We start from the raw sequence: 22761 nt of genomic DNA, 5'->3' as shown, positions 1-22761 counted from the left end.
GGATTTTTTAAACAGAAATGTACACCACATTGTTAAATGAGAAAAACTCCACAGCAGAATTACTCCACATCTTCAGCACAGGTATCCTGCTGCAAAACACAAATAACAGAGCTGATCTGTTAGAGATCCCAGGCATTATTTTGTACTTCAGATCTACTTTCCATACACTTTCTGGGAACAAAATCTAGACATTTCTGCTGGGCAGGGGGAAGTGTTGCTTTTCAACCACTCTTATAAAGATGCAACCAGAGATTCCAGGGATCTTCAGGGTCCACTGGTGCCTACAGCAGGAGGCTTTGGGCCCTGCTGGTGTCAAAGGTCAGGAATGTCATTCACTTGGAGAGGAAATATCCTTGGGTGGATGCACTCAGAAGTGGTTTCAGAAGTGCATGAATTATAGATGAAAGATTGGGCTGCTGTTGCTCCTCCTGTTTATTCTGGGTGAATAAAGGCAGGCATGTGATGCGAGGTCATCACTGTTACCTCTCCTAAGTTTAAGGAACCATGAAACAGCCAGACAGGTGTTTTTTCTAACTGACCAAGAAAAAAATTAGAAACTCTACTCTGCTGTCAAATTCAATGAAGACCAAAAATGCCAAAATCGAAATTTACAGCATTATAGAAACACCAATGTAAAGACCACATTGTTACTCTCAGTTCAGCAATATCACTTCCTAGAGAATTTTGTAGAAATATTTTAGGTGAAATGAATAAACCTGCATTTATTTTATTTTCAAGTAAAGACCCCTTAAAATTACCCAATCTTATGAAAATCCACATTTCTATTGCAAAGTCCAAAACTATATTTAATGCTTATTCAAAATAAGATAATATGCAGCTCAACAAAAATGGGAATAAATACCAATTGTTCTAACATTTAAATATATGTCACAACTTTGCCAATATTATTGTTTATATGATCACTGTAGAAATTAAGCTTGTGTTTAATCTCCATTTTGTGTCTTCCAAATATTTGAAATTCATGGCTTTCTTCTTCTATATATTATATTCTTCCCTGTTCTCTGGTGAAATAAAAAATCTTGATGGTCTACAGCCTTCCCAATGTTCTAATATAGTGTTTACTTCTCTGCAGGAAAGTTTTTTAAATCCTACAATTGTGTTGTCTTGGAGACTCTACCAAATCTGTCAGAGTCTTGAACAGAAAAGCTTTAGTAGCCATATATATCACTGAAATAAAATCATTCTCAGATAGACATTTTAATTTACTGAATCAGCCCATGCTATTACAGAAGAGTCAGAATAGAAAAATAAATTGAACGAAATTTGTGTGATTTAATCTTTGATTTTGATCACTTACTATCAAGCCACTGTTACTCTGCCTTCTCTCTCTGTCGTGAAGTTTTCTGTAGAAAATCCCTCCTGGATTGAACTGAGTGCTCCAAACAATCATATCCCCTTGAAAATATGCATCCATTCCAGTTATCCTTGAATTGTGTTCAATGTGGGATATTTGCTGATGAGCACCACTGTAGTTGAATGGATATGCAAAACCCAGGATGTCAGTGTCATTAGCAACATAGAGAACTTGATCTTCAGAGCCTAGGGATTAGTGTAATGAAACAAAAATAAGGTAAATGTCAACTAATGCAAAAATCAGTGTGTTTAACTCAAGCAGCTTTCTGGTGTTCAGCTGATAGAATTTCTGAGTTTGAAATTATTTCCTGGCTGTTGAAGACTGCAGAAGCACCTACACTCTGGGCAATAAATGCAACTCTTGATATTCTGATATCAACACATCAACTTCAGTGCACTCCAAGCACACAGGGAGACACCCAGGACTACATTTTAGGGTGTAGGTAATTTAAGAATTTGAATATTTTTACGCACTACCCAAAAATACAGGATATTATGCATTCAGCCCATATGAATACCATATTTTTTTATGCATGCTGTCTTTAGAGGCTCCTAAATGTATATATTACAGGAACACAGAGCTGTCAATAAACATGGTTTTAAATTGCTCTATTGGAAATTAGAAGTGGAATGGTTTAATCTTTAGTGAAGGCTGTGAAGTTTTGACTGCAACAGAACCTGTGTCTTACACCTCATTTCAGACAGCCAAGTACCATCTTGATCCAGATGCTGTAAAGTATATTATTCATAAGAAAATGTTCTCTAATATCAATACATTGAGTTTTGAGAAAGTTAAAATCTGCTTGATAATTTAGAATGTATTTGGATAATTTTTATTTCTCCCTTCATATCTCATTTATCAATAGAGAATCAATTTAAAATGTCACACTTCCTCCTTATGAGTATGAAATATCAAACATCATTTGTTCCCTTCCTCCTGATAAATGCAAGAACAAAGAGGAGGTTGGTTAAAGCAAATATCAGTGAGGAAAGAAGGAAGCATGAACTGTATTAAAATGGAAATGAAGCTTGTGGAAAATTCAGATTTAGGATAATGATTCCCAGATTTTTAAATTATAAGCTCTCAGAATTATGTCTGTGTTCCTATAATACCAAACCATTATCTTCCATTAGTAACCCTATTTGTTCCCATGTCATAATCTGATTTCTTTAGTGACAGGCAATGATGCCAACCCTGAGAGAGTCCATGTTATGTGTGAAAAGCTAACGACTCATTAATACAATCATCCCATGGCAAATTTGCTTCAAAAATACAATAATAATAATCTACATAACAAATGACAGCACTGCCTATTTTGATTTTTACAGCCTTACCTTTTGCTATGCAACTGTTGTTCCTCTCCTTGTAATTTTTCTCACACTCACATCTGTAAGAGCCCTTTAAATTATGGCAGTGTTGGGAGCAGGTGCCAAACACCATGCACTCATTGACATCTATGAAGAAAAAATTGTAATTTATATACCTGTAGTGTAATACCCTATTATTTACCATGTTCTTACAATCATGGAACAAAGCAGATGAACAAAGGGAACTCACAAACATTTTCCTGCTGACCAGTGTGGCATCAAACATATTAAGACTATATTTTATCAGGAATTTCACTTTCTATCTGTTGACTTTGATTTCAATTCTGTATTATGCATCTTCATTATTTTATGCATCTCAAAATATCCTCATATGCCAACCTCAACACCCATGTTAAATAATATACCAAACCTTAAAAAAATCCATTTACTCCTTGAATTATTTAATAGTCTGACTTGAACCTTTTGACATTCTAAGAACTTATGTTAAATCAGTTGTTCTTAACAACTAATGCTACATCTTTGATAACCTCTCCAGGTAAAATGTATGAATCTATATTCTGTAAATACCTTCTGCTGTTTGTTTATTTTTATTGTTGAGTTTTTTTGGGTTTTTTTTTGTTTTGTTTTGTTTTGTGGTTTTGTTGGTTTTTTTGTTTTGTTTTGTTTTTTATTATTCCTTAATGCCATAGATATTAAACAGCTTTTACTCTGTGGAAAAAACCTCAGACATGATGTGTATCTCCTTCTCCAGCACAAAAACTTGATGACAGAATTTACTTTTAATACTTCACACCAAGGGAAGATGGAAAATACCTGTACCTTCACATTGTCTATTCCTCCTGTTTCTCTGAAATCCAGGTTTACACTGACACAAAAGGGATGATTTTGTTTGATTACAGAATGCATCATCTCCACAAGGATTCACATTATCTTCACATGTATATTCAGCAACGCCTAAACATAAAAAAAATGTCCAAAAAATCCCTGATCGATTTGTTTAAAGGGTTAAAAATGATATCTAAAGTGACAACAACAACAAATAACAAATTCATCTTTCTCTGTAAAGAGGATCAGGTACATTTTTAACAAATAAATGACATTACAGTGCTTATCTACATCTGCACAATTTAATGTATTATATTTTATGGAATGACAGTATTTAACAGATACATTTCCCATCGAGAATTTAATACTAAATTTTTTCTTATTGCAAACATGAAACAATAAAATCAACTTGTACTTAAATTTTGTAAAGAACTCATAACTACACCAAAGATCCTCTACAATTTGAATTGCTATCAAATTTGCCTTGCTCTTGTGGTACAGAATTCCATCTAGTTTTAACTAAAAGAAGGAACTACGTTAAACTGATTCTGAATTGTTCAACAGGTCTTGCACAGATGAATGTCTTGGTTAATTGTTTCTTTTCTGCTACAATCAAGAGAACAGATCTTGCCAGCCCAACTCACTTATTTTGCAGTCCTGCTCATCTGAGCCATCTCCACAGTCATCAAACCAGTCACACTGCAGCTCCATGGGAATGCACCTCTTGTCATTGCAAGCAAACTCATCTTTTTTACATGGTCTGGCTTTGTGTGTGATTTTATCTACATAATTACAGATTAATAAGAGAAAAAAAAATCAGCATTTAGGATTCTCAGGTTATTTTAGATACATACAAATGGGAAGAACCTCAAAGCATTAAGCAACTGGAATTTATTTCAAGCTTAATTTCTTCTGGTGTCAAATTCTGATCTGCAAACCTGCAGTTAAGCCTTCCTGAAGGACAAGCATGTGATAGATGAGTAATGCAATGACTGACTCTCACAATTAATGGACAAATATCACGTATATAGGTTAAGAAAAGTTTGTAGATTTATAGTTATGTTGTACCCCCTGGTGTGGTTATCAAGGGACAGCTGGAGTTGGGACATCTGGGAGGGCTGGCTTGTCACTATGGTGACACCTGACCTCCAGTCAGGATTTGAGGAGGAGATCTCCACCACTGGACAGTGAAAAAAGGGTTGATGGATAGAACTTTGGGAGGGCTTAAAGGGTTAAAAAGGAAAAAACCTCCATTGTGAGGGGGCTGAGCACATGGTGGGGAAAATCTTTGGCTCCCGGCGCTGTAACCTTTTTCCTTTATTCAGTCTTCGTTGTATTTTTGATAAGGTGGAAGAACCCTTCCTAAACTACAAAAACTACAGCTATTTCTCACAAGCAGATCAGTGTAGCAAAGTTTGCCTTGCAGGTGTTTTCTGTGATCTGAATGCCTTGAAAGGTGAGATCACCTACCACAGTGATCTTCATCCGAGTTATCCCCACAGTCGTCGACCTCGTTGCAAATCTGCTCCGGCCGCAGACAAACCCTGTTGTTCCTACATCTGTAGGGCCTCGTTGGAGGGCAGGGAAACTGCACTGCACAGCAAAGAAAAGAAGCAGCTGTTACCCAGCTATTAATCCTTTTTTAATGACACATCAAAGCCAGACATGTGTTGGCACTCTAAGTTCTTCGTTCAGAGATTTTGTGTCATACGGGTGATTTATAGCATTTTTTGGAGAACTAGTAAATAGGGCAGAAAAATAGCAAAAGGAGGATGAAGTGTAATGATGTTCAATATTACATCATACAAGTAACTTTTTCCTCCCTCTGTGGGCTTCTTCCAGAAAAGTTTCATTTCTCAAAAATAGCAAATATCAAACATCTGAAATTACATGAAAAGCAATGTAAGAAGAAAACTGTATCCCCACATTTCAAGCTTATCTTCTAAACACAAAACAAAATTTAAGACACATGTGCCTTTATATATTTCTGTGTCTTAAATGCCATTCTTGCTTTATTATACAAAAAACCTCTGAAAAATATAATGCCATACCACACATTTCAGCAACTTCATCAGAGTTGTCTCCACAGTCATCCTCACCATCACAAACCCAAAAATGTAGTTTGCAGAGGGAATTGTTGCACAAAAATTCATCAGCTCTACATATATTTCCCCCTGGGAAGATGAAAAGATGACAGAAAAAAAAAAGGCAGGAAAACAAAAAGATGAAAGAAAGTCAGTTTTTGATAAAACCACCACAACCACTTATCACATGCTATTTGCAGAGAGTAGCACAGGTAGAATAACTAAATTTACAGATCCCAAAGGAACAGGCTGGAGAGGCAGAGCAATTCTCATTCAAAAACTCTTCCTTGACCAAGCAGTTCCTGTTCCTGGCTGCTGGCTGGGAATTACCAAACCAGTGACCAGCTGAGCATGTTCCACTTGCATTTGGCCAGGAGATGGTTAAACTCCCTGTCTGCCACTCTCCTTGGTGATGCAGCCTCTCAGCAAAGGCCTGGCTGCTACATCAGGAATCTGGGCCATCAGAGAATGAGATAAACAGAAACAGGGCCAAATATGTGAAAAGCCACTTCAGCCCAGGCTTGTTTCACACCAACGTCTGATCCTCCACCTATTCCTGCTCCACTCTGAGTCACAAGTCAGAGACAAAGTGATTGCACCCCTTCTTCTTCTCCTGAGGAGCAACAGGCTTGGCCAGGTTTGGAAAATCCCCACCACCTCTGAATGCTGTATCTAGGAAAGGTCCAGCCATGTGGGCACAGAACAGATAAAATAAAGTGACAGGATCTTCCTTTCTGCAGTTTCTGAAATGACTCATCAGGATCTTTATTGAACACAGAAAGCAGCAAAAATAAAATCTTCCATGTCTTCTGAACCATCTAACAAAAGGGAACACAGGGTAAGGGAAAATGGTTTAGGGCAGAGTGCTCCCAGGCTTTAAAGATTATTTCAAGGTGGATTCAGTTTTAATGTGTGTTGTGCTAAGAGAGTATTTATTTCTCAATTATGACTAAATTTTATCACTACCAATCAACAAAGTTATGGAAAGTTCTTGCAATTAATTTCCTGTAAAACATTTTTTTGGTAACTGGATTTTCAGTTTCCTGAGAGGAGTATAAAATAAATAAAGCTGTGTACCTGCAGAGAAGGAAACAATAAAATTTTATATGGTAATGCCAAAACTCTCACTGTGGCTTACCTCAATGCATTACACCCACTCTAAGAGCTAGATCAGCCTTCAGTGGCTTTTTACTCATTCATCCACTGCCCTGTTCACACCTCATTCACATCAACAGAAGGCTTTCTTTTGCTGTAAAGGTTCAGAATGGCTGAACTTTTTTCCCCCCAATAGCTAATTTCCATGAAATGCCCATTGCATCAGAGGATATTTGAACTCTCACACTATGCTGCCAGGTATAATTCACTCCCATGGCAAAGATAACTTATCAACATTAACAGACAGATCCTGTATAATTATCCAAGGAAAATATATAAAATTCAAGTACTCTTCATGTTGAAAGGCATGAATCCAAATAATAGTGTGTGCAATCACAAGATAACCATCATTCTAGTTGTTTAATAAGATTGAAGAGAGTTATTTTTGTAAACATGCACAGTGGGCCACAGATAAATATTATGGATATTATTTTAGAATGCTGTAGAATAAAACTCCATTTGAGTTTGCTGTATTTCCAAAGATGAAAAAATTAGTTATCAGTGAGATAAACTGGCATTTCTTTCATGTGATTGTTCTGCTGGTCATAATTCCTTTATAAAATAGATTTCTGCAACAGAATCATAATTGTGACATAAATACAAAGTATGATAGCAATAACCAACTAGGAATAGGCTTCTTATTGTATTGTAAGCAATTTGCAGTTCACAGAAGCTCCATTATGCTACCCAAAGAGTAATGTGGGCATCAGATAAAATAAGTGTGTTACTATTTACTTACACTTCATTGGGTTTTAAAGAGATACAGTCCAGATATTTTAAAAGCAGTTTTAAAATGGACTAGATGCTTGTTATTTATTTATTTATTTGGCTTTGTTACCTGTCTTCTTGCACCTAAACATCTCTGGAATATTTTTCCAATTCTCTGCATTTTCTGGTCTTTCTTTCAACTTTAATCACCCCTACATTATGTCTTTTTTCTTTCCCTTTAGTCTTAAGGATTGTGTAATAGACTTAAAACAAGGAAAGGATAATTTACTATGATTGCTTTGTATCTGATTATTATCCCATTTAACTGTACTCCATTATGTTTTGAATTTATGCACAGAACCTGTGACTGTAGAAGGCTAACCCACAGAACTACCCACTTTAAAGAAAAAGAAAGAAGAAAAATACGGGGAAAAACCCCAAGAAGATGACAAAACTCCAACAAAAACTGTTCTTTGGGAAAAAAATACATCAATTTGACTTAGAGGAGGGTCTGATGAGGAATGTGGAGCTCAGGGGCAGCCTGGGCTGCAGTGACCATGGAATGGTGGAGTTCAAATCCCTTAGGGCTGCAAGGAGGGTGCAGAGCAAGCTCCCTGCACTGGCTACCAGGACAGCACACTTGGGCTTCTCCAGGATATGCTTGGGAAAGCCCTGGAGAGAAGAGGGGCCCAGGAGAGCCTGGTTGGTATCCAAGCATCCCCTCATCCAAGCCCAGGAGTGATGGGTCCCAACAAAGGGGAAGTCAAAATATGCCAGAAAAACTCTGTGGATGAACAAGTTACTCCTGGAAAAACACAAAAATGAAGGTGAAGCACTGGCACAGGTTGATCACAGATGCCCATCCCTGGAAGTGCCCAAGGCCAGGTTGGATGGGGCTTGGAGCAGCCTGGGATAGCAGAAGGTGTCCCTGCCCATGGCAGAGGGCTGGAACTGGATGAATTTTAAGGTCTCTTCCAATCCAAAGTGTTCTGTGATTCTCTGAAATAAACAGAAACCTGGGCTCTTAAGATGTGATTTAGCAAATGTTCATTATATTGCACAGCTGTGTGATTTATTGGGCATGGCTTTGTGGTTTATTGGGCCCTATAAAAGCTTGAATTAACCAGATTTACTGCTGACTTCCTTGATGAAAAAGAATATGCTTCCAGTAACAACACGACCTTTTCATCACTGGGGAGGGAAACAGAAAGGAGGAACAAGTCATAAACAACTTAAGTTTTGCTTATTCCAGCAGATCTCTTGTTAAGTTCTGTGACCTCTCCTCGCCTTCGTCAGGAGAGGTCACAGAACTTTCCTTTCTCCTCTCAGAATGGCCAGGGTACCACCAGCTTGCAATGTGTGTGCTCATAAAGCCCAATAAACTCGTTTAGAGAAGTGTCTCTTGCCTTGGTCACAGCTTTCCTCGTCGCTGCCATCCACACAGTCATGGATGCCGTCGCAGAGCCAGCGCACAGGGACGCAGTAGGCTTTGTTCCTGCACCGAAACTGATCCTCCTTGCACTCTGTCACACAGTCCATCTGTGGGAACACAGACATCAGCCCTGGGCTCATGAATGGCAGCAACAACAACTTCTCCTCGCTGCCAGGAGGGAGAAGGCCCTGGTGGAAACCGCCCCAGAACCACGCTTGGGGGCTGACTTTGAGAAAACAAAATTTCCGCACTCCAAAACCTGCCCACAGAGCACAGAAACACTCAGCCATGGGGCTGAGTCATCTGACAGCACTCAAAGGATGCAAGAAAACCCTATGTGCCTTCTCAAAAATTAAAAAAAAAAAAAAAAAAAATCAGGAAAAAGAAACAAATCACCAGAAAAGTGTCAGGTACCTCATCAGATCCATCAGCACAGTCCAACTCCCCGTTGCACTTCAGGGATGCTGAAATGCAGCCTCCACTTGCACACACGTACTCACTTGAAGAGCAGGTTGGAGATGCTGGTTACAAACACATATTTTAGCATTAAGAAAAAGACAATTTATGATTAAATTGATTTTTAATTTAAAGTTTCCTTCTGGTTAATAGTGAGCCAACTTGTGTCTAAGCACTTTCATAAATGACAATAAAATATTTGACAAATCTGAATTGTGACATCTTAAATAAATTGCATAATGATACTGAAAAGGTGTTTGTGTTTTTTCACTTTGATATTTAATTTTATTTTCTCCTTATGCTTGGTAACAAAGCCAACTACACAAATGAACACATTCATAGAATGAATATATTTAAAAAATTGCATTCCTTAAAATGGGCTTAGAGTTTAGCTAAATTTAGCTAATTTAGAATTGAATAAACTAAATTTTTTAGGAAACCATCTCACTGGAAAGTATACACTATTAGAATCAAAACACATCAATATTAAGCAGGATATTTTAATACAGAGGTTGATATTTTTTGTTGCACTGTAAATCAGGAGAGTTTTGTCATAGACTTTTATCAGTTACATCTAGCTTACAAAAAAATTTAGGCAAGTTCCTGCAAAATAAAGAACTGTACTTTCCAAGAAAGCAAAAAAATAAAAATAAGAATAATTTAGTAGACAAAAATCTTTGCATAAGGACTATTAGACTTTGAATGAAGACCACAAAGCAAAACATTTCAGGACACGCCAAGATTTCTCGATGTTTTCAGAGCAGAATTTTATATATTGAGTATTTATTATCAAATTACAGTTCAAATTATTAAATACCTGTGCCCCAACAAACTCCACACTGCAGAGTTGTTCATAAGTAGAGTTTTCAAAACACCAGTAGGAAGACACAATGATGCAAACTCAAAAGGTGAAGTATTTCAGGATTTTTTTGCACTTCCTCGCTGCAACTAGTGCCCAAGAAACCATGATTTGATGATTTATATTCTTCCTTCACTCTGATTCATTCCTGGCTTCATTTTATAATTCAGAATTATTTAAAGCAATACCTGGTTCACAATTTTTCTCATCATCCCCAAGTTTGCAGTCCTCGTGACCGTCACATTTCCATTTTGCTGAGATGCACTGGCCATTGGAGCACTGGAACTGGTCCCTAGAGCAGCCTGTTTCACAATACCTCTGGTACCAAAGAAACAACCAATAAACAAGATCAAGAGTTGATATTAAACACTGCTAAATGTGCAGCTGCTGACAGAAGTTTCAGCCCATAATCCTCCATGTCATGAATAAGTAGTATTTAAAGTCTTGTGAAGTGAAATATATTTGTGGATATGATTCAAAATGGTGGCTCACATGCTCTAAATGGCTGGAAACACCTGAGCTTCAGCATAGACAGGAAAAAAGAAGGGAAAAGAGGGAAAAAAAACCCCAGAAAACCAGCAAAGTATTATCCAGTGAGCTTCTGATCCACAACAAACAGTCTTCATTGCTCTCTCAAAAAAACCCTCAAACCAAACCAGTGCTGTGTGTAAAAAGAATGGTTTCCCAATCTGGACACAAAGTATTTATATGATGGAAAGAGGTTCAGATCCCTGCTTGGACAAGAAAATGTAGAATGTTCTTCAACTTTACTTGATTTATTTGTATGTTGTCTTTTTAGAAGAATTACATCAAGAGGTTTGGTTTTAATTTAGTAATGATATTTGCATCCAGGGATTCATGTGCAGAGTTCCCACTGCTGCCTTTTGGAAAATTTCTATGCAGGAATCCATTCTCCAACAATTAAAAACTGCTAATTCTCTACAGAAATACTTTTTCTGGAAGATGCCTACCTCATCTGAGCCATCTGCACAGTCGTAGTCTCCATCACACCAGAATCTTGCTGAAACACAGTCTCCATTTGCACAAGGAAAATCTTTTAAAGTGCACGTTTGAGGCTCTGAAGAAGGAACAGAAAAACAGTAGGTTTATTAGCATTTCCTTTAAGTCAATCAATATAAATAAATATCAATCCCCCCAATCAATAGATATAAATAAATATAAATACCCCCCCAAAAAGAATAAAGATGAAAACCTCAAAACACTTAGCTTGCACATGATAAGGAGTGGTTTTCTGTGGGATTTCATCCCACAACATCTTTTAACTAAATTTCATTTACATATAGTAAGACAGTAATGAAAATACTTTCATTACATTCATTTTGGTTCTACCAAGTTTCTTTGGAAATCAACATGATGTTGAGTATCTATATTTTATGGAGTTCAACACATGTATGTCATTAGAGGGTTTGTGAGATATGCACCAGAGGCCAGAAGTACATTTTGCATGTCAGTATCCAATGTAATTAGAACTAAGCAGATTTCTGACTTTCCATCACAGGGCAGCACATCATTTCTCACATACCTGTTAGAGTGTGAGTGCCAAGAGTCAGCTTCCCCTGTGCTCAGCACTCAGGGGAATGGCAAAGGGAACACAAAATTTGGTGTTTCAAATAAAATAAAATTTTTCACTACTGCTGACACAGAAACATTGGCAAGGGGGACCTCTGGGGAAGAGCCCCACAGGAGAACATCATGTGCTTTCCTCCTGAGAATGAGGACCACTACAAAAGACATTTTTTGGGTGCTGGAGCATTAGAATAAACAAAGGTAGAGGGGTATTGGGGATTTAGGAGAAGTTAAACAAATCTCTGTATGCAATTTAGATGTACCAGTCAGGGGGCTTGGGGAAAAAAAGGACTTAAAAGGCAAACAAGGATTATTTCCACCACAGGAAACAATGCATTATGTAAATGATGTAAAATCAAGAAGAAGGATTAATTATGAAAACCTTTTCAGCAGAGAGATGGGGAACAACAACTTACAGGGATTGAACCAAAGGAAGAAAGGGGGGAAAAAAAGAAGAGACAGAGCAGACAGCAAGGACCCTTCAGCATTTGAGAAATGCTGAAGGGTCCTTTAGTGAGTTATGGAAGGGGCAAGCAGGAATGCTTTTGTAAAATGTGCCACAGTGATAAAGAAAAGCAAACACAGAAGTAGAGGACTCAAACTGATAAAAATTTGGTAAATACCAGTGTGAGAATGCACCACACACAAGTGACATGGATGTAACAAACTTGACTTCGTGTGTTTTGGTTTCTTTGGTTGGTTGGTTGGTTGGCTTTCCCAAGATTTATAAAAATCAAAAACTGTTCCATGAAAGGAATAGTTTTAGTCAACTTTTCCATTGCCTTTTTTCCACTCCTTACTTCATAAAAAAGACTCAAAATGACTCTGCTTGAAATTTTTTAAGAGAAATTTCATTTTTCAGGTAGGAACAAATTTTAATTTTGAAGTTGTAGGAAAGTAATTTTAAAACCACATCTACAGCAATTGCATCAGCCCTCCAAAAGTGTTATATTTCAGCAAATCAAAGGTTGGCATTTATGTGGACTCAGATTATATGCACACTACCTCAAATTTGTTTTCCAAGTGTAAGCTCTAGCAAATCCCTGACATTTGATTCTTTTTGTTTTCAACAAGCCAAGAAGGAGAAGTTCATGATATGATAAAATATATAAAAGGAAATATTTTGTGGGAAAAGTAATTCATAAGCAAAAAAAAACCCATTATCATGTTTCTATATTGATTGGAAAAATACAACCAAATACTTTTGCTATACTGCTAATAAATTATTTATAAGCAGAGATTTGATACTGGAAAAGAAATGTACACAAAGAGCTAAGTACTCAATTCTCTGTTTGCAAGAAATATTTCTTCTGCTGCTGGGATCCAGCTCTGTGATTTACGTATGAACACAGAAAAGTACTTTTCCATCAGTGCACTCAGATTGTTAGAAAGGAATAATTTTTAATTCAAAACAACATTAAAGGAACAAGAATTTCTGTACAACCCAGGAAGGACAGCACTCTTGAGCTTCTGCTTTACCAAAACACTGAAACTCCTTCCCAAGAAAAGCATTTGGGATATAAACTTACCCCAGGACAAAATTAACTCATTTGTTTTCTTGGCAACTTGTGGAAGCGACAAAAGAGCATTAGGAAGAACTTGTAGCAGCACAAATATTTTTACACTGATTGAATTCATGTCCTGCTACAACATTATTGTGTTTGCTTTGCTTCAATGGTTACAGTAGCTTACATTTTCTTTAATCATATTAAATTAAAAGAAAACAAACTGGTGCCTTCTTTTTAGGTTAGATAGAATAGGATTAATTCCCACTGAATTTTCCTTTTTTGGAGTTTCCTGAAAGAGGAAACTCTATTTTTGCAGTAATTTGCTTTGAAAAATCCAAATAAACTCTGAAAGCAAATTCTCCCTGCAGACAAATATTATCTCAGAAGAGTTAACAATGTATCCCACATTTCTATTGTGGACCCATGATGTACCAATATCCAATCTAAAAACTCTCATTTCACAGTGTCCAAATAGAGTTAAAAAAACAATAGACTCTAAGACAAATAATGACAAAAGCTCCTATATGGAGCTGCATCAGTTATGAAAAAATGCCTGACCTCCAACTGCTCAATAATCTGGGGAATTAAAAAGAAATATTACAATTAATTTACCTTTATCAATTATGTATCAGATGTCTTACTTCTGAAAAGGAATCATAAACACTGTTCAGAGGTAAAGTGATTTGTTAACACTAAGGAATTTGGGTCAAACACCACCTGCTCATTGCATCTTAAAAAAAATAAAACCTGAATGGGTGTGAAAAATGATTAGTGCTGTCTCATTGTGCCCATTAAGGCTTCGTTATGGTACCACCAGAAGAGTGAATTTCTTGCATGTGAAGAAACTATAGGGGAAAGTGTAAATGCTTGAGCTGAATTTCTATAATTCAGTGAATTCATTCCTCATTCTTGAGAAACAACTCATTTCTGATGGATTTCCCTGACAGCCCTTTGTATATTATATTCATGGATGCCAGGAACAATTTATCTCACTGTGCAATGTGACTTATTTTGTTAAATGCTTTTGAAGTTCTAATTTCATCTATATTTGTTTCATTACACTTTATTCTGTAAGTGGCTTGATGGTCTATAAAAATTTTATACAACTCTTTCAAACAGCTGAATAGTATTAAGTGCTGTCCCAGTGCTTCCAAGATTTTGGATTTTAAAACTGTTCCAGCCTAGAGTGTTTAATTCAAACAGAAGAATCTATAGCTAGAATTTAAGTAGGCATTTGACAAGCAAAAGTAAATTAAAAAAAACCCTAACATCCTTTAGTTTAATTCACCTTCTATATCTGGGTACTCTCAACTCTCTAATTCCATCCATTACAATAATTACAAATTTCTTTATCTTCAAGTCTAGAAAACAACCGAGAACTGAATGTATAACTTAGCTATTAATATGGACACAAAGATGGTTAACTTAATTTCTTTTTTTTCTTAAAAAGTTCAGATTATTTCTCTCTCATTATTTGAACTTTTAAATATCACTTTCTGGTATGATGATCTGGTCTTTAAGGAAGAAAATTATTACTGCTGGATCATAGGCATGGCTAATTTCAAATATGATACTCAACATTTATTTTGCAAACAGCAATAACATTTTGTTGAAGTTTGTTTTTTTTGTTTTTTTTTTTTTTCCCAACTTTTCAACAGACTTCCCAGTCCTGTAGACCAACACCACCATGGAAAAAATATCACTCTCTATTTTATTTCTACATGAGAACAAAAACATAAAATAATTTCTTGCTACTTGTAGTACAGAAAACTGACACTAATAATCAATTCCTAAGTAAAACCTCCCACAAAGCTAAGAAAGCTTTTGTGTGCCAACCCCCTGGGGTAGAACAACAAAAGGTTCTGAGTGATTTCTGAGCCACACAACATTTTCCCTTTCTCATGTACCACAGCACTGCTGCTTGCAGTAACAAAACTCACAACATTTTCAAGGGCAGGGAGTAATTACCAGGCAGAGAAATCCACTTTAACCTCCCAAGCTGAATGAGACACTCTGTACCTATGGACACCACAAATCTTGGACTGGAGAAAGGGGCAGCAGCATCCACTCAGCATCAGAATGCCTAATTTATTAATCTTTCTACCTCATCACCCAGAAGATACTAAATATTCACTCATGGTATACAACCAGGAGTGTGTATTCAAGATTATGTGCAAGAAAAAGATATTAAATTCATGCATTTCTGAGCAAAAAGGAAAAAAACCCACAGCAATTGTCAAGAGAAAGCACTTCAGAACTATTTAGGGAATGTCCCTCTTGAAATATTTTATAGAGACAATAATTATTAGATACAATTATTACAAATTTTTCATTTCTTCCTGAGACCCAGATAGAAATTAAGTCCCTGAAAGTGGCATTACAGAGATTTATTAGGCCTTCAGGTTCCTCATGGGTAGGAGAGAGCTGGGTAACTGAGCTACTTTGAATACCCACACCTACTTCTCAATGCAATTAAATACCAGAGAAATTCACTTCTCAGTATCAAACAAGGCAAATCATCTCAGGAATACAATGAATATAACAAACAGGTAGAGTTTGATCCAAATTCCTTGTTGAAAAATGCTTATCACTTCACTTCTGAACAGTGTTTATGATTCTTCTCTAAAGATAAGAAATTTGCTACATAACTAACTGACAAAGGTAAACTAATGGTAATATTTATTTTCAATTCACCAGATTATTAAGCAGTTGGAGGTCAGGCATCTTTTCAAAGCTGATACAGCTCTTTATAAGAGTGAACAGAATAGAAGAATTACAGCAAGGGACATTTTCAATTGTGGTCAGCTGATTTTCAGCAGATCAGAGGGTGCTGAATGAAAATACACATGGATTTTATAAGAATTCTAAAGTTTTCTCTTGCACGTTGCCACCCTGACTGTTCTAAGGTGGACCAAGGCAAAAGTTACTTACTGCAGTTCTCTTCATCAGAATTATCTCCACAATCATTCTGGCTGTCACATCTCCAGTGATCTGGAATGCAGTTGTTGTTTTTGCACTGGAACTCATGAGGTCCACAAGTTTTTTTATCTGTAATTAGGGTGAACAATATTTACAGCATTGCAAACCAAGAGTCAAAATGAGAAAGATTCCCACTAAATGCATTTTAAAGTTACTGGATACAGATAAGGACAAGCAACCTTCAATACTTGAAGTTTTACTTTCAGGAATTATTTATTTCTCATAACATTCTTTAAAATTCTATTTATATATTCACACCTTAATTAAAATTGGTTAAATTAAAATATGCAGTGTATAAACAGTCATATATAAAGGTAAAAAAAATATGAAATTCAGAAGGGGTCACAAGAGAGAGTATTAATACACTGAATCTCAAGGACTGAATTCATTTTTCCTTGAATTTATCTGTAAGATTGTCCTAAAATAGATCAGGTCACAGTAAATACTGATTTGAAAAATGTACCAACTATGTATTTCTCAAAAGCTATTTTTACATATAATAATTTAGAACAGAAAATTTTGCACTTTGATTTAAATTTTTACCTACTGATGGATTGGATTGGCTGTGACTCATATGAGGTAAAACAATACAAAGCCTGTAGTGCTGAACTGAGGGAAATTTCCTTCAGTTCTGTATTTTCAATGAGCTTTTCTATTTACAGAGGAGCACTGGAAGCCTCTTAGAGAGACATGAACACCCTGAACTCCTCCAGCAGGAAGGAGCTGCCTCTGTGCCCTCTGTGAGCAACTCTTGAATAATTTGTTCAGCTTCTAAGGACTGAGATGAAATGAAGTAAATTAAAAAGTTATCAGTGACATTTTCGTTGGGGGAGGGAAAAAAATAAAAAAGTTTGCTTTGTAAAAGCCTCTATGACATATTTAAAATTACATGTCACTGTGATATAGCACTAGAAAATGTTTAAATTTCTGTTAGGCAGAGTCAAAACATGTCAGAGCAGCTTCACTCTGCTCTCAGGGCAAGCCCAGGGCTGCTAAAGGCTGACAAAAGCAGCTCCAGTCACCTGGTTCCTCTGCTGCTGAACCACAAATCTGAGCTGCTGATTCAATGCCAGAGGCCAAATGTTGCCTTTTCTCTGTTGCTTTAGGTGTGGCTCTGGAACCAGACTGATAAAAGCACGTTTGGGTACCAAGATTGGTGTTGCAGCTCAGTTGTGTGCACTCAAAAATCTGGTCACTGAAACTCTGCTTTTTGTGTTTGTTCCCTGTGCTCTGCCAATGTCACACTTGCAGTAAGTTTTTCCTAAAGTATGTTTTTTTCCATGATATTTTTCAATATTACAATCTATGGTACTTTGATCATGATATTTCAAATAGTTGCACTGACAAACAATAAAAAATGTTTACCATTACAAAACATAAAACTATTCCTCCCAAACTTATGACATTCACATTTTCATTCTGAAACTCTGCAAAGGATAAAGTTTCAAACCTGAAATCCATCCTACATTTATTAAAATACTTCCAGTAAAGTCTGCAAGCTCCCACTGGAGTATTTGCCCACAAAATGAGTTGTAGCACTAATGACAGATAACATCAGAGCAACCTCTAAATATTCTATTTATCCTTTCACATTCAGTAGAAATACCAAGATCTAATCAGCAATACACAGAAGCCAGAGATGACACCCCTTCATTTCAGTCACCTGAATATGAAATATACCCTTTCTTACACTTCATAAAGAATTATTTCCTTCTCCTGCATGCTAAATCCATTTTGTAGCATTTTATTTCCTATACATGTGAAGAAAATCTAGATTTTTAATTTATCCAGCCTTAACCTCTGATTGCTACTTGGATGTTAATCTTTCTCTTCTTTACTCCTACCAAGCATAAAGGAATATAATTTTTTTAAAATAAAAAATATTTTGCATGTTTGTATGGCTCTCCTTTCTTCACAAATCTGAAAACTTTATTTTTCCCCTGGGTTGAATGATCTCTGACTGCTGACAATGTCTTATCAAACCAGATTTGCTTGTCTTGTATTTCTTTCTTCCCTTTATTGAGAACTGAGGGAAACCCTGGGATGCCAGAGATAGGGTACAACAAAGAGGAAGATCTGGGAAAGTTGTGTAACAATTTTGAGAGTGATGGACTCATTCACCTCAAAGGAAAGAGTGCAAGACCTTCTCTATTGGGAATTGTGGAACCATGAAAAACACACGGGGGCCCACACACATTTTGTCATCTCTGCCTTCAACACTAAATTCCTTTCTCATTTTTCTTAAAATGAGACCCCCTAAAGTGTCAAAGTTCAGCTGGAAATGGTGCAAAGGCAAAGGAGCAAGCACTGATAACTCCATTTCCATATTGCTCTCTTCAAATTGCTATTAGAGATTCACTGACCTGCTGCAGCCCTCCCTTAGAAATTCGTGTGAGCTCAGGGAGCTGCTCCTGGGCTGGCTTCACTTTTTGTGCATGTTGAACTAGGATTTTATTTCAGAAATACTTCTAAACGAGCATGAGGAAAACAGGATGAAGGCTTAAATGGGGAAACAAAACCAAAACAAGGCAAAAAAGCCCATCTGCACCCTAAACACATTTTGATTCAAATATCAATCCCTGTTAATGAAACCACTAATTATACAGATTGCTCTTCTTTGGGGATTTTAAATCCATATATTTTCACATGTGTGCATTTGTGTGTGTGTTTCTGAGTGGGATAAAATCCAAAACTAAAAGGAATTTGCTTTTGATCCAGGATCAGCTGGCTGTCCTAGAGCTTGGCAGGCTGTCACCCATGCTGGAGACAGGAAATTAGAAGCCTATTGAAGGAAGTTTAAGGTTTTATCATGAACATCCTTCAAGTGCCTGAAAGAAAATATTCTTTATCATCAGGAAAAAAAGCCTAACTTTTTAGTTTCCCAGCTAAAAAAAAAAAAATCAGTATTTTAAAAAGTGAGAAGGAAGAAAGCAGACATACCAATGTTGACACATCAGGAAAATAAAGACCTAAAACACACATGGCCTCTAAAGACTTTTATAAAATCACTTTTCAAGACCACATGCAGCTTTCTTCAGGTTCTAACTCAAACTGGTCCATTTTGATGTAAAATATCAAAGTGGTGAGCAAGGACTAGCATAATCTAATGGTTTCCTTTAATTGCCTGGACTGTAGCACCAATGAACTCCACCTCTTGTTCTCTGAGGAACAGCAGGCACTCCTAAAGAAACCCAAATTTCCTGATTCTGCTCAACTGTCTGAGTTGGAAAGCAACCACAGCAGGCTAAATAAATTGACACTGCTTCTAGAAATGTGCTCAGTGCAATATCTCCAATAACACACAGCAGCAGAAGTTGACTAAGCAAAATACAGATGGCCAGGCAGCACTCAGGCAAAAGGAGATTCTTGTACACAACTTTTGCATTGCAGACATTTTAGAAATGAACTCCAAACAATAACAAATTAGTGTTACATCAACATATGTAGATCCTTTTTATATTCATCCTTAGAATTTAATTCTATCAAACTTTGTACATAAAAATACCAATCTTTAACTTGAAAAATAAAATGCAGAAGACCAAATTGTGTTGAAGCTACTGCCATTGTAAGGTCATTTAACCATATTTCAAATGCTAAAAAAATATGGAAAACTTCAAAATGTGATTAAACACACCCTGTTCTTGTCAAGGCTTAGCTGTTCCATGTGCACTCAACCGTGTTTGGCACAGAAATTGTGACTATGGATAAATTTTTGTCTCCTCCAACACAAGAAACAAGAGCAGTGTATGCAGCTAGGAGATTAAAAATAAAGATGTGGGTGTTTTTTCAGGGGAATGTGTGGTTAAACAGGGGGACACCTCACTGCAGCATGTTGTGAAAACTTTAGAAAGGCAAAAAAAGTGAAATCTATGATGAATTATTGTAAACAGAGACATGTTTGACTGACAATATCTCTGATTCTCCAGTTGTTAGAGGGTGGAAGGGTACTCCAGGGAGGTTTCAGTATGGACCTGCTTTGCTCACATATTCCTGCCAGAGACAGGACAAAAGTCAGGATGAGTCTCAGATATGAACCAACACCTCCAGCTGGATAGGTCGTGAGTTAAAGAACCTTTTGAGCCTGGGACTGCACACAGCCCCAAATTTCTTCTCTATCCTTTTTAGTCATATGAGTAATTTTTATTCCATCTATTGAAAAATGGTGGCTCAGAGTGAAGGACTTCATTCTAAACACAATTTTCCCTATTTGCTGTCAGAATTATTTCTTTTTCTCTTAAAAATAAATAAAATTAAGACTGGAGGATATTACTAGATGAGATATTTTACGACCACTTGTGCCACATCAGTTGGGAGTGCAGAGGTTGGCCAAAATGGGAATCCACAGTTTAGAAGCTTGGAATGCTGTCCCAACTGGAAAGCCACAGCATGCTGGAGATCCAGGTGATGTGGAATGGTGGAGGAGAAAGAAGCTGTGATGTAGATCAGTGAGTGAGCAGTGCAGGGCTGTTTCAGTAACAGCCCAGAAGTGGAGGTGAAGCTTCATCTCCTTTGCATTCACTGTTCCTTCAAGACAAATGGTTCCTTGCACTGTAAACTCCTCACCAGTTGACAGGAGTAATTATTTTCCCCATCCTGGCATTCAAACGATGGTGTTGGATTTTCAGTGTTGAGAAAGTTCATTTTCCCAGGCACACATTCCACCTTCAGCATGTTTTATATATGCTCATGTGTCAATTATTTGAAACACCTCCATGGAAAAGCAGCTCAGTGCTTTGTCCTTGACTGTAGCCTGTAGTTTTGTTACTCGATTGTCCCAGGGATAAACCTGTCCAGGCACAGGTATTTCATCAAACCATTCACTGATGCAAGGATGAATAATGGGGAGAGCTTTAAATGTTCCATATTTGTCTTGTTCTCCTCCACCTCAGACCATTTTTCTGTATTTTCTTTCATAGAGCAGCCTTGGAAGTTCCACAAGTGTTTCTGCACATGGTGAGTGTGTGTCTTGCACTGACACCCATCTTCAGGGATTTTCCAGCACTACTGATCCACTTACTCTGCCTCTGATTGTCTGTAATCCATTTCCCAGGCAGAATATTTATATTTATTATTTTCTCTAATTACAACAATAAGAGCTGACTCGTAACTCCCTGGAGCTCACAGAACCATGCCAAGTTAGAAACTGCTCTGAACCTTTCTATACCATCAATCTTAACTACCAGGATTTGCAACTTATTGTATTTTCACTATTTATGAACTACAGCAGCAGTTAAGTGCAGATTGAACTGATAGAAACTGGATAAAACTGTGAGAAAAATAAAGAATATCACCTTATCCTATGACAGCCACTACATTCTGTGCCACTTCTGTGACTCTAAATGCCAAATGAGAGCCTCATTTGCAGCTCCTGCCAATAAAGAAGTGGCACAATGGGAATTTTATGAACTACTCATACAAAGATTGTCATTCAGTGAGACCTGGAGCAGCCAGAGAAGTTTCAGATAGGTATTACCAAACACTGAAAGAGGATATAAAAAGTGGGATGATAATTTCCTTTTGCTAAAGCATTTTCAAGCCACATCCACAGATGCAGAAGCACTGGCATACTCACCACAGTTTGCTTCATCTGACCCATCTGCACAATCTGGGTCTTCATCACACACCCACAGCTTGGAAATGCAGTGTTTGGTTGTTTTACACTGGAAGTGGTCTGGAGAACAACTGTTTTCAGCTTTAAATAAAAGAATTCCAGATCAAAATTAGAAATTTTTGCTAATATTTAAAATATGTGTTTTAAACAACAACAACAACAAAAAAGTATTCAAGAATCAGAAATTGGATCTTTCCAGCATAATTTATATAATATCTGTAAGAAAAAAGCATTCAGGTTTATACTGTTTATAGTTTTGTCATTTTCTTAAATATTATTTTATATAAACATAAGGATAAAACAAATACAATTAATAAAGTGTCTATTGTGATATTCTTTTAACATCAAATAGACTTACCATTGATAGAATCAAACCACTTCAGCAAAAATCAGAAAAGTTTTTTACCTTAACTTTCTAAAGTGCCAGTTATAAATTCTGAGAGTCAGTTTATAAGACTAAGGGAGTTCTGGATGCTTTGATGAAAAACAGAATTGAAATTATGCACAATTTTTGTGAAATTCTGTGCTCTGATAAATTGGGCAAATGTTGAGAAAAGTTTAACATATATTTCACTTTAGAAGAACGATTTTTGAATGAATTCAAGAAAAAGATGCAAAGATGCAGCTGAGCTTTCAGCCTAAGCCTTAAGGATGGTCTAAGAGTTTACCTGCATTAACCTTAGAACTGCCTTTTAAAAACAAAACAGATCCTCAGGGCACACATGAGATTCTAGATGTTCTTTAGTGATATGTCCTCCAAATAATTTTAAACTGAATTGACCATAGGGGAAAACCAGGAAACGTTTGATAAGGTTTTCCCACATGAATGTATGTCTCACCTTCAATTAAGGAAT

The 22761-nt window shown here is 36.7% G+C and overlaps 1 protein-coding gene across 1 annotated transcript in view; it reads right to left on the bottom strand.

Annotated features, from left to right (window-relative positions):
• LRP1B (LDL receptor related protein 1B) overlaps positions 1 to 22761 on the bottom strand; it is a 474765-nt gene that overhangs the window by 52445 nt on the left and 399559 nt on the right. The window contains exons 66-77 of the mRNA XM_050976996.1: positions 21869 to 21988; positions 16249 to 16365; positions 11194 to 11300; positions 10411 to 10540; positions 9322 to 9428; positions 8882 to 9014; positions 5580 to 5702; positions 4999 to 5121; positions 4173 to 4310; positions 3523 to 3657; positions 2710 to 2829; positions 1319 to 1560 (exon numbers count right to left, since the gene is read on the bottom strand). Of these exons, the coding sequence (XP_050832953.1) occupies positions 1319 to 1560; positions 2710 to 2829; positions 3523 to 3657; positions 4173 to 4310; positions 4999 to 5121; positions 5580 to 5702; positions 8882 to 9014; positions 9322 to 9428; positions 10411 to 10540; positions 11194 to 11300; positions 16249 to 16365; positions 21869 to 21988 (1595 nt within the window). The remainder of the gene's footprint in view (positions 1 to 1318; positions 1561 to 2709; positions 2830 to 3522; positions 3658 to 4172; positions 4311 to 4998; positions 5122 to 5579; positions 5703 to 8881; positions 9015 to 9321; positions 9429 to 10410; positions 10541 to 11193; positions 11301 to 16248; positions 16366 to 21868; positions 21989 to 22761) is intronic.

Source organism: Serinus canaria, chromosome 7 (genome assembly GCF_022539315.1).
Source record: "Serinus canaria isolate serCan28SL12 chromosome 7, serCan2020, whole genome shotgun sequence".
NCBI classification, from domain to species: Eukaryota; Metazoa; Chordata; class Aves; order Passeriformes; family Fringillidae; genus Serinus; species Serinus canaria.
This window is presented reverse-complemented; position numbering and strand designations above follow the sequence as displayed.